We start from the raw sequence: 12,118 nt of genomic DNA, 5'->3' as shown, positions 1-12,118 counted from the left end.
TTTTTTTTTTTTTTTTTTTTTTTTTTTTTTTTGGTGTGGTCCTTGTGGGTCCCAGACGGGTGAAATAGTATAAAAATAATCCCAACATATTTGTAATATTAATACCGTTACATGTGAGCCCAAAAAGTCCCAAATCAGTAATGCAGGCTTCTCCTTCTACTCTGATTCGGAACTCATTACTTCATAATGTTGGTCTATAGCTGCTTAAATCCATTATAAAGTTTGAACATGTCTGAGTACTATTGAAGGTGAATTCATGGTGGTGATTCATGATAGTGGGCTTTTGGGAGGGAGTCCAACATTGGCTAATTTAAAAAATGATCATAGTTTATAAAGAATATATCTCTATTGGTACGAGACTTTTTAGGTAAGTCCCAAAGCAAAGCCATTATACCATAAGCTCAAAGTAGACAATATCACACAATTGTAGAGAGTCGTAGTTCCTCAGATTCATGTCATTAACTTAGTCATGTCAATAGAATCCTCAAATGTCGAACAAAGAAGGAGTTTTGAATGTGTAGTCAAAAGTAGATCGAGTATCAAACAAAGGTGGCTCCCTTAACTTAGCCATGTCAATAGATCTTCAAATGTTGAACAAAAGTTGTGAGCCTAGAAGCTCCCTTAACTTAGCCATGTCAATAGAATCTTCACTCAAGTGTCGAACAAAAAGTGTACTTTGTTCGAGAACTCCAGGGAATGAGTCAAGTCTCGATTAAGAGGGAGGTTGTTCGAGGACTCCTTAAGCCTCATGGGAGGTTCTATAGTGTACTTTGTTCAAGGGGAGGATAAGTATGAGACATTTTGGGAAAGCTCAAAGCAAATATATGTGAGGTTATGCTCAAAGTTAATAATACCATACTATTGTGGAGGTTCGTGACAATAAGAAAAGATTTAGTGAATCTCTTTGAAATGGAATAAGTTGGAATCTCACCTCCACTAAATAACAAAAAGAAGGCCATAAAAGATTATATTCAAACCAACCCAACAATAGGAAACTGAATGCAAATGAGGTTAGGCGTGGGTGAGGTTTGATTTGACTGTTTGGGGTGCCCATGCTACCCGGTCGTACCCAATTTTATATATTTATTTATTCTTTTGCTCTAAATAAAGGTCCCATTTTGTCTGGAGTGGTCGATTTTTAACGGTTTGGCCCAGACCTAGTGGAATTAGGTTCCGATGTTTTGCGAGTTTTGTCAAAGTCTCTCACCCTTATTATTTTTATTAATGTTAAACAATAAATATTAAATTCGGGTTGGAGGGGCTCCCCCCTCCCCCCCAAAAAAAAGCGCAAAAAGTGGATTATATACTACATTATTTATATCCTTCATATGTAGGTTTCATACCATAAATATGTGGTCCCTTGTATTTATAATATTTCAAACTTCGCTCATTCTATGGGCTGTAATTTTACGGGACTATTTCACAATCTCAATCAAAATGTCTTTACTTTGTCAGCTTCTTTCTCCTTTGAGCGAGTTCGGACTTATTACGATTAGGTTGTTGTGCATAAGATTGAGTCGAATTTTTGGTTCGTGCCTATTTAGTTTTCATACTCCAGACTTTACAAAGCACTAGTTTGTTAGGATCGCATAACAACGCACATACTCTCAAGATGAACACAAAGAATAGGAGACTCAATCAAGATGGACACGAGGAATAGGAGAGAGAAAATGCAAAGAAAAATATTGACTAAATGATTTGTATGGATGACTTCCGTATGTACAATAGAGAATAAAAGTACATTTTGGAAGAACTATTTCATGGGTATGTGCATGGTTTCACAAATATAACCCCTGCAAAATATCTATTATATATATCTCTACAATCTCCTACAAAATATCTACCTTATTTATCTCTACCGATCTTATATTATAAATAGTCATCAGGCTTCACGTTACAACATAGTTTTTTAGTGGTTATGACAATTACATCTTCACGATCGACTCCAATTTATTTCAATTTATTTCTATGGTTGAATGTAAGTTAAAAGTTTATTTTTAAGATTAAGGGTACATTACTATATCGTACCATTAAGCTTCGAGAAAATTAAAATAAAAAAGAAAGAAGAAGAAAAAGGAAATTAGAAAGTGAAGGAAAATCATGAAGTAAGATCTCACATTAATTGGAGGAGGAACAAAATATTTTTTATAACTCGATTTTGATAATCCGAGAGTTCAAGAATGTATTAACTAAACGAGTAACAAAAATAAAAAGAATGTAAAATAAAATGCGTTAATCTTTTTCAAAAGATAAATATGGATGGTCGAGACACTTAACAGTTTTTTTTAGTTTAAATAATCTACATATGGTTGGGAAATTTATTTTATACCAAAATTAAAAATTTTATTAAAGGTAAAAAAAAAAAAAAGAAAAAAAAAAAGTTGTGTTAGACTTATTTCCAAATTCAAAGTTGGAAGTCAAAGATGTGTATGTCCCCGCAGGAACCCCGTTTGACTTCATTACAGAAACCAAAACAAGCAGATTATAGAACGAGGTTCCGGAGCCTGGCTCGGGTCCCATCATTGGATTCCAGCTTTCTCATATATTTTCTTCAAATTGGCACCCACCCTCCCATGACGTGTAGTTGAGTTCCGTTTGTTAGATCTGAACCTTCTCTTCGGGACGCCCTGGTTATACATGGGTTCCAAGCCGTGGCTACACCCGGCTCCCTCGTATCGGCCACTCGAGACATACTGGGACACCGACGACGACGCTCCTGGTCCTCGATGCGGCCACACCCTCACTGCCGTCGCTGCCACTAAATCCTTCGGCCCCCGACTCATTCTCTTTGGCGGCGCCACTGCCATCGAGGGCGGAGCCTCCTCTGCTGCTCCTGGAATCAGTAAATTGACTTTCAATTTTTCTACAATTGTTGTCACTCTATTATTTCTTTCCGAAAAGTTTATGGAATTAGAAATCTGGTCGATTGTAATTCCATGAGTTTACAGCTATGCGCTTTACTTCTGAATTCTTAGATTAGGTTTGTGATAATTTTGTTGCATTCATGAAGGATTGGCGGGTGTGACCAATTCTGTGCACTCCTATGACGTTCTCACTAGGAAATGGACCAGGTATTATCTTTACAAACACACACACACACACACACACACGTAACCAAGTTTCTTCTATTTGTGAAGTTGAGTTGGATGTGCTTACTATTATTGCTTGGATGTTTGGATGTTTGGATGTTTGTATATTAGAATCAGACCTGCTGGTGAGCCACCATCACCAAGGGCTGCACATGCTGCAGCCGCAGTGGGTACCATGGTTGTTTTCCAGGTGATTGGACAAGAAAAGTTCGCAAGAATTGAAAATTTTGGAGGTTTCCCTGTATGGTTGCTCCAACTGGTACTTGTGTGAACTGAATTTATACTTTTTTGGTTAGGGTGGCATTGGTCCGGCTGGGCATTCCACAGATGATCTCTATGTGCTTGATTTAACTAATGATAAATTCAAGTGGCACAGGTAAAATTGAGTCCTTATCTCTGTACTTAAGACGTGGGAAATTCTTGGAACTTATATCAAAATGGGAATATAGGGTGGTGGTACAAGGACAGGGACCTGGACCTCGCTATGGCCATGTGATGGACTTGGTTGCTCAAAGATATCTGGTTTCTGTGAGTGGTAATGATGGTACGTGCAAGTGAACACTTGGTTATATGCTTATTCTTCTATTCTTTTGTTGGATTAGTTTAATTTAAAAAGCGAGCAAATCTCGATCTATCTACATTTTAATGAGGAACCAAATTTTGTTGGACCACAAGAGAGACACGTTCTAAACAAAAAGGTACAAAAACCGTTTTACATATTATGTTTTTGGGCATCAGTAACAAAGTATGATATGTTAAAGAGAAAAAAAAGGAGAAATAGCCTTAAGACCTTAGAGACAAAAGACTTGTCGGGTGATGCACATCTATAATAGACCTGTAAGCAAGGTTGACCTTTTCAAGTTGAGCACAACATCTTTGTGTAATTCGACGATGTGCTCCACCATCTCCTTTGCTTCACTCCTAAAATCCACTGAAGAAGGAAGGTTAGAAAGATCTACCATTAGTTGTGGTGGGTTAATTCAGGCAATCTATAATGGTCACTTCCTTGTAGATTTGTTCTTCATAGGGTTGAATTCAAATTCAGCTTCGGCTAACAAAATGTCCCAATATTTAGGACGAGTAATCCCTAATCAACAAATGAGGTTGCCCACAGTCACTTCAGTTTGGGGGTTAGTTTGTGGATGACTTGCTGTGCTAAACTTGAGACTACTATTAAATTTCCTCCAAAGGGCCCTCCTAGCCAAAAATATCTAAGGATTTTCACATCACTATTGGACTCGATGGATTTGAGATGCCATGAAGACGAACAACAGCTAAAATGGTCCACAACAGATAGGACAGAGTCACAACCATGTAGAGTTTTAGGCCGACCTAGTATGAAGTCCATGGAGAGATCCTCCCAAACCGTCTTTGGGATAGGCAACGGTGTATATAGGACAGGGATTTGAAAAGTGCCTTGGAAGTTTGACAATCATTAAATCGTTTTAACAAAATTATGAACACATGATGTAATTTAGCCTAATAAAATCATTTAGAAACAAGGTCAAATGTCTTATCTTGGTTGAAATGTCCTCCTAGACCTCCAAAATGTATACCTTTGAGCAAAGCCTTGCGTATAGATCCGTAAGGTACACATAGTTGGTAATACATATGCTTTGTGTTGTAAGCGTTGTCACATGTAGGGAAGAGGAAGAAGACATGACTTGGAATCCAACTTAAAATCAACCACAAGTTTTGTTTATTTATTTAGTTGTATATTTTGATCCAACCCATACTCGAACCAAATCAAGTTATTTTGACCGGATCCAAGATTACATAATACTTCTTTTACTTTTTATGTTCTTTATCAGGAAAAAGAGTTCTTTCTGATGCTTGGGCTCTAGATACTGCCCAGAAACCATATGCCTGGCAGAAGTTGAACCCAGAAGGTGATAGGCCATCTGCTAGAATGTGAGTATGTTATTTATTTGTCTTACCAATGAATAAAATTTCTAGCGTTTTCTATTTCTATGAATTATGGAAAGTTATAGAGTTACATGTTTCTTTGTAGGTACGCAACGGCTAGTGCACGATCAGATGGCATGTTTTTACTTTGTGGGGGAAGAGATTCTTCAGGCGCAGTATGACAAACCCTTTTCTAGTTGATATAATCTAACATGGATATTCATTCTAAAAAAGAACTAGATACATATGATAATACAACTTTTGGCATAAGCATATTGTATTTCATGCTATATAGTTCGTGGAAAATCGAAGACTTTCTTATTTTCTTTTTATTAAACAAGTGTTATGTGTACACTACAATTTTTATCTGAGGATAGCTTTTTTTTTTCTTTTTTTTTTTTCACTGAAGTTTCTTTTGATAAAGGCCATTATGGTGATGGAATATATACACAAAAAATTGGCAATGAACTTCGATGGTTATGATAGAAGTTGAAAAGTGAAAATAGTAGAGAAGAGTGGCTTTAATTTCTATGATATTCATGCAGTTTAAGGTAGCAGTTTGAGTTGCTGATGCAACCAAGCATCAAAGAAGAAAACCTGTTAATACCTTAAAAGGAGTATTTTTATCATCATTCAAAAAGTCTATTGATGCAATAAATTTAAGCTTTAGTTTTTCTCTAAGAACCGTGGAATGAGTATTTTTATTATGATTCAAAAAGTCTACTAATACAAGGGAACTAACCTCTATTTATAAAGGATTAATGGGTTAATTTATGGTATGTTTGATATTGATAAAATAAAGTAGAACGTGTTTAAGAATGAAATGGAACAGTATGCTGCCTTCGCCTTTTGTGCTCAGTCTTTGCCTTGTTTTCTATAACTGAGCAATATTTTTTTATTGAGACTTTTCAACACAGTTATGTTGTGTTTTGTTCTCTACAGCCATTGGCAGATGCATATGGGCTGTTGATGCATAGAAATGGTCAGTGGGAGTGGACCCTCGCACCTGGGGTATCTCCGTCGCCTAGATATCAACATGCTGCAGTAAGTGACTGTCTAATTCTAGAACTTGAGGGGTGGGGGGTGGGGGGCTAGTTAGCTAGCTTTCCTTTTTGGTGCTCGAATCATGTAGCCATCTGATTTTTAGAATTTGGCTTGCATATTATTTAGGTTTTTGTTGGTGCACGACTGCATGTTACAGGAGGTACTCTGAGGGGTGGACGTGCAATAGAAGGTGAAGCATCTATTGCAGGTACTCTCGCTTGTTACATGGTGATAATCATTATTCTGTATCCTTATTACACATCTGTTTATTAAATGTTTATTTGTCTTGGCATTTAATAGTATTGGACACTGCTGCTGGAGTATGGTTGGATAGAAATGGGCTAGTAACTTCATCACGAGCCAACAAGGGTCACCCTGATTACGACTCCTCCTTGGAGCTTATGCGTCGCTGTCGGCATGCAGCTGCATCTGTTGGTATCCGAATTTACATTTATGGTGGTCTTAGAGGGGGTAAGAAAATGTGAAGGGAAGCTTTTCTACTTTCATGTTGACACCCTGTTTAACTGTATGATGGAGTTTCATATTTGCGTATGAAGAAGCAGCAATGTTGATTTGGTGTTTTGTCACACACACACAGCAATATTGCACCCTATAAATTCTTTAATTTTCTGTCCACGATCCCATGTTTCAGATTTTATGTTTGACCTAAATTCGAAGTCATTAATCAATTTATTGTTCCATGTTTTTGATATTGTCATAAAAACATTGTTTTGCAGATATGCTGCTAGATGATTTTTTGGTTGCAGAAAATTCTTCTTTTCAATCTGAAATTAATTCTCATGTGATAACATCTGAGAGAGCATCTCTTATAACAAGTTCAAAAGACAATCAATCTAATCTAAGTTCATCTATGACATTGCCATCTTTGGATGGACTGGAGAGTCCTTCGGCCAGCGGCACAAGGTATTATTCTGTAGACCTCTTCTTGCACTGATGGCATTTGTTCCAGCTTGGAGAAATTATTTCATGCAATTATATATTTTTCAGCATGGATAAAAGTTCTATGGAGAAATTGAGGGAGGCTTCTGCTGCTGAAGCTGAGGCTGCTAGTGCTGTCTGGCATGCGGTTCAGGCAGCCTCTGCTGAAGACACATCTGTTTCAGACGACAACTCACGAACTGCCGAAACAACTTCAGATGCTAGTGATTATGAGGCTGATGTCCGGTTGCATTCAAGAGCTGTATGTCTATTTGAAACTGCTAACATTCTATTACTTTCTTTTTTACATTCTTGTTGTGAAATTATTTATTTTCTTTCTCCAGGTTGTAGTTGCTAAAGAGGCTATAGGTAACCTTGGTGGGATGGTGAGGCAGTTGTCCTTGGATCAATTTGAGAACGAGAGTAGAAGAATGATTCCATCAAACGACTTGTCATATCCAACCAAGAAATTTTCCAGGCAGAAATCTCCTCAGGGCTTACACAAGAAGGTATGTCGATGCAGCATGATAAAACTGATTTGTTCCTTTTATATATATGTATATATTTATTTATCTATAAATACAAACTTCTCATTTAGTGATAAAGACAACCCTAATCCTTAGCCCAACTATCCAAGCTTTTGTTGAAGCAAGAACCCTTGAATCAAAGAAATTAACACCTTTGTATATAAAATTTGGATCAAGTAGGAGATATAAGTCTAGAATTAGATTACCTCTTACGATCAAAGATCTATAAGCAAGATTTGAAACCTTTTTCTAAATTGAGTTACTCCACAATCGAACTTGATCAAGACTCTCAAATGCAGTCTACCACAAGAATTGCATGAAACTTAGAAATGACAAAAATGATGCTCCAATTTCTAAGGGTGAAAATCTCAATTTGAGAGCTGAATTTCATTCATCAAAATCTCGGATATTTAGATAGTATTTTGTGGGTATTTATAGTCTATCCACAAAAGAAATATCCAATTCTTCAGATGCCCACTAAGGTAGTTAGTGGCTATGATGGGTGAGTTACTCCCACTGCCCTTTAAATCTCCACAAAAATAGATGTTATGTCCACTTTGTCTAGTAAACTCCCACCCCTTTTCCCACTGCAAGAAATTATGGAATTAAAATAATAAACAAAGTTTTCTAACAAATTATCCATTAAGTGCTAGTTATAGCAACCTCATCCGCTACTTCAATTGTGTAAATATTCACTTCCGAAGCTCCAAACGGTCCTTCCTCAATCGAATCAACTTGTAACACATGAAATAACGATTGAATCGAGTCTATCCGAGTTTGTAGATAAATAATGAATGCTTGTTGAATTTTCTTGACCTTGGATCGTGTAATAGGTCCAGTGGGAACATTTGAAACACGGTGATTCTTATCATTCAGTTATTACAGAAATGAGAAATTAAGCTCCTATTAGGAGCAAAAATCCGCAAAATAAGAGAGATGGGAGAAATTTGTGCCCTCATGTACAATTCAGGATTTGGTATTGAGAGAGCAGATGAATTTAATGCAAAAAAGTCATCTGTTGTACTATCATCATCCATAAAGTACCAGTGTTGCTTAATCCCCAGTTTGTTCCACCTTGAAAAACATTGATGATTTTCCATTGTTGCGTCTCCATAAAATTTGGTTGTTCTGTTAATTAATTAGTGCTTCCTTCCCACCACAGTTAATATGGACACAGTACCAAGCTGCAAGAACAACACCATATTGGTCTTTCTTGAAAGCTAAATCAAATGAACAAAACTGATCAATGTATTTTTGCACAATTGTTATTCAACATGTCAATGCCACTTATGTGCAGCATCAGATTCAAGTAGATATAAACTCTTATTAGGCTATGATCTTGTTTTTCTATGTTTGAAAGTTAGCTGACAGATATTGGATGCACTCTTTAGCATTTATACATTGCATACAGCAGTGAAAATCCATGAAGTATAATTTATAATATTTACTATTTTTCGAATCCCTCCAATAAAAACAAGGCTATGAAAACAAGATTTCCACACTTTTTCTACGAACACTCGCTAAACGTGAAACTGTTCCACTCCTAAAACAAGAAAAATCTCAGTGGTCGTTGAGGATTGTTGGGAGGGAGTCCCACGTTAACTAATTTTGGGAATGATCATGAGTTTATAAGTAAGAAATACATCTTCATTGGTACGAGGCCTTTTGGGGAAGCCCAAAGCAAAGCTATGTGAGCTAATGTTCAAAGTAGACAATATCATACCATTATGGAGAGTCGTGGTTCCTAACATGGTATTAGAGCCATGCCCTTAATTTAGCCATGTCAATAGAATTCTCAAGTGCCGAACAAAGAAATTGCTAGCCTTGAAGGTGTAGTCAAAAGTAACTCATGTGTCGAATAAAGGGTGTATTTTGTTTGAGGGCTCCAGAGAAAGGAGTTGAGCCTTGATTAAGGGGAGACTATTCGAGGGCTAGATAGACCTCAGAGGAGGCTATGGTGTACTTTGTTCGAGGAGAGCATTGTTGAGGATTGTTGGGAGGGAGCCCCACATTGACTAATTTAGGGAATGATCACGAGTTTATAAGTAAGGAATACATTTCCATTGGTACGAGGCCTTTTGGGGAAGCCCAAAGCAAACCCATGAGAGCTAATGCTCAAAGTGGACAATATCATACCATTGTGGAGAGTCGTGGTTCCTAACCACTAGAATGTTAGACAATTGAAGCAACAAGCCAATTCAAAGAAGAGAGACTTACGAATTATTGTTGTGTGAAGAGCTCACAAACAGGTTTCTGCACGGAAAAAAGGGATTGGATAGGGTATTTCTCACTAGTTATAAAAAAGTTGGATAACAATAGAAGCATACTTATTTTTCTTTGGTTCATTATTCGTAAAATAGTTGGATAACAGGTTGCTGCAAACGGGTTTGGGTTCCCTAAATGATCCATTGTTTCATGTAAACCAGTTTGGAAATTTTTGCTTTTGTTTTCCGATCTGCAGATTGTTATTTTCTCGACTCTTTTGCAGGTCATTTCAAGTTTACTTAGACCTCGGAATTGGAAAGCCCCTGCTAATAGGAGGTTTTTCCTAGATTCCTATGAAGTGGGTGAGCTTTGTTATGCTGCTGAACAGATCTTTATGCACGAGCCGACAGTTCTACAGCTTAAAGCTCCAGTTAAAGTATTTGGTGATCTTCATGGACAGTTTGGTGATTTGATGAGGCTTTTTGATGAGTATGGATTCCCCTCCACAGCTGGAGACATAACGTGAGTATTGCCACTTAAGATTATGTTACAACTGCTTGTTTCCTTCCATTGCATCTACGTAATTCTTTTGGTTTTGAATCAACTTAAAATCTGGAGTATGTTTGCCGTATGACCTTTTGAATCCTAGGTGTATGTGAACCTATGTATTCAAACACGGAAAATCTATAATTCAACATTGAGAGAATACATACATATATATATATATATATATATATATATATATATATATATATATATATATTTTAAAGAGAAATCGAACTTTTAGGCATACCAAAATAAAGCCCACAAAAAAGGAGTCAACCTAACAAAATCATATTTTTTAGAAAAGTAATACCACATTGGTTTTAAAGGCTGCTTTCCATTCGTCTCCTAGTCTAATACGAATTTGGTGATATTCAGTCCTTAGATCCTCCTTAGAAAACATTTCGGCTATCCACGTACATGCGTCAAGAGCTTGTTGGGATATGGATTCGGATGATTATTTATAGTAAAAGATCGGGTAGAGATATATATGATAGATATTTCGTAGGTGGTTCAATCTGTTAAAGCTATATTTATTAAACTAAAACTATATATATATATACCCTATTAGGCAGTGCAAGAATGTATTGTCCGGTGGAATACAAATCCTTTAGCCAATATTCCTCGTATTTTCTATCTCCTATTCTTTGTGTTCATCTTAATCGAGTGTGTGCGTTATTGTGCGATCTAATAGAGCTTTCCTTCATAGATGTGAGAAGTGCTTGAACAACACAAGGGCTCAAACTTGGTTGAATGTGTCCTTTTTGAAGTAATTCTTATCCTGTTCTTGTAATACTCCATACCATTGTGGGCTCATTCGATAATGGCGAAGATTTGGAGAATAGCAACCTGTTGGTGGTGGTCTCGTGATGATTATGATTTTACATTTAGAAAGTTAGGCTTGTTTCTTATAATAATAATAATAATAATAACAACTAATTTCAGAGATTAATGTGTTTGCTAAGTGAGATTTTTTTTTTCTTCTAAAAAATATTTCAGGTATATTGATTACTTGTTTTTGGGAGATTACGTTGATCGAGGACAACACAGCTTGGAGACTATAACTTTACTTCTCGCTCTCAAGGCAAGATTTTATTTAATTTTTTCGAATGATCTATTATGTCACTCTTGTAAACGTATATTGACATGATTATGAATTTGCAGATTGAATACCCTGATAATGTTCACTTAATCCGTGGAAACCATGAGGCAGCGGATATAAATGCACTATTTGGTTTTCGTCTTGAATGCATAGAGAGAATGGTAGGAATAGATATGTATTTACAACATTAATATTACTTAAAGTTAATTAGAGCCAGTAACGTAGGTGTCTGTAGGGAGAGAGTGATGGAATTTGGGCGTGGACGCGCTTCAATCAACTATTCAACTACCTTCCCCTTGCTGCATTGATTGAAAAGAAGATTATTTGCATGCATGGAGGCATAGGGCGATCAATACACACGGTTGAACAAATAGAGAAGCTTGAAAGACCCATTACAATGGATGCAGGGTCTATTATTTTGATGGATCTGCTTTGGTATATTTAAATTCTTTCATATTTTTGTTTGCTATTTCATTTGGATTGTGAATTATTGTCTGTTTGCAGGTCTGATCCGACAGAAAATGATAGTGTTGAAGGTCTAAGACCTAATGCTAGGGGGCCTGGTCTTGTCACCTTTGGGGTATGCTAGTTATTAGCGGCTACATATTTATTACAGAAGAACAAGAGAAGAAATTATGCAAACCATATCTCTCTTTTATTGTTTTATCTGTGTTCAACCATAATTCAAGAGGATTTTTTTTTTTTTTTTTTTTTTTTTTTTTTTTTTTTTTTTTTTTTTTTTTTTTTTTTTTTTTTTTTTTTTT

The 12,118-nt window shown here is 36.4% G+C and overlaps 2 protein-coding genes across 2 annotated transcripts in view; both read left to right on the top strand.

Annotated features, from left to right (window-relative positions):
- The window catches only part of LOC111467016 (probable leucine-rich repeat receptor-like protein kinase IMK3), a 2,234-nt gene extending 2,005 nt beyond the window's left edge, over nt 1–229 (top strand). The window contains exon 2 of the mRNA XM_023111774.1: nt 35–229. The gene's annotated coding sequence lies outside the window, so the exon portion shown is untranslated. The remainder of the gene's footprint in view (nt 1–34) is intronic.
- Nucleotides 230–2,572: 2,343 nt separating this feature from the next.
- The window catches only part of LOC111467013 (serine/threonine-protein phosphatase BSL1-like), a 12,160-nt gene continuing 2,614 nt past the window's right edge, over nt 2,573–12,118 (top strand). The window contains exons 1-18 of the mRNA XM_023111768.1: nt 2,573–2,842; nt 3,011–3,071; nt 3,201–3,279; nt 3,386–3,465; nt 3,539–3,633; nt 4,901–5,000; nt 5,101–5,170; nt 5,937–6,038; nt 6,165–6,246; nt 6,339–6,509; nt 6,776–6,962; nt 7,047–7,239; nt 7,322–7,486; nt 9,993–10,231; nt 11,252–11,336; nt 11,417–11,515; nt 11,590–11,789; nt 11,859–11,934. Coding sequence (XP_022967536.1) covers nt 2,638–2,842; nt 3,011–3,071; nt 3,201–3,279; nt 3,386–3,465; nt 3,539–3,633; nt 4,901–5,000; nt 5,101–5,170; nt 5,937–6,038; nt 6,165–6,246; nt 6,339–6,509; nt 6,776–6,962; nt 7,047–7,239; nt 7,322–7,486; nt 9,993–10,231; nt 11,252–11,336; nt 11,417–11,515; nt 11,590–11,789; nt 11,859–11,934 — 2,289 coding nt within the window. The 5' untranslated portion in view covers nt 2,573–2,637. The remainder of the gene's footprint in view (nt 2,843–3,010; nt 3,072–3,200; nt 3,280–3,385; nt 3,466–3,538; nt 3,634–4,900; nt 5,001–5,100; nt 5,171–5,936; nt 6,039–6,164; nt 6,247–6,338; nt 6,510–6,775; nt 6,963–7,046; nt 7,240–7,321; nt 7,487–9,992; nt 10,232–11,251; nt 11,337–11,416; nt 11,516–11,589; nt 11,790–11,858; nt 11,935–12,118) is intronic.

Source organism: Cucurbita maxima, unplaced genomic scaffold, assembly GCF_002738345.1.
Source record: "Cucurbita maxima cultivar Rimu unplaced genomic scaffold, Cmax_1.0 Cma_Scf00032, whole genome shotgun sequence".
In the NCBI taxonomy this organism is placed as follows: domain Eukaryota; kingdom Viridiplantae; phylum Streptophyta; class Magnoliopsida; order Cucurbitales; family Cucurbitaceae; genus Cucurbita; species Cucurbita maxima.
This window is presented reverse-complemented; position numbering and strand designations above follow the sequence as displayed.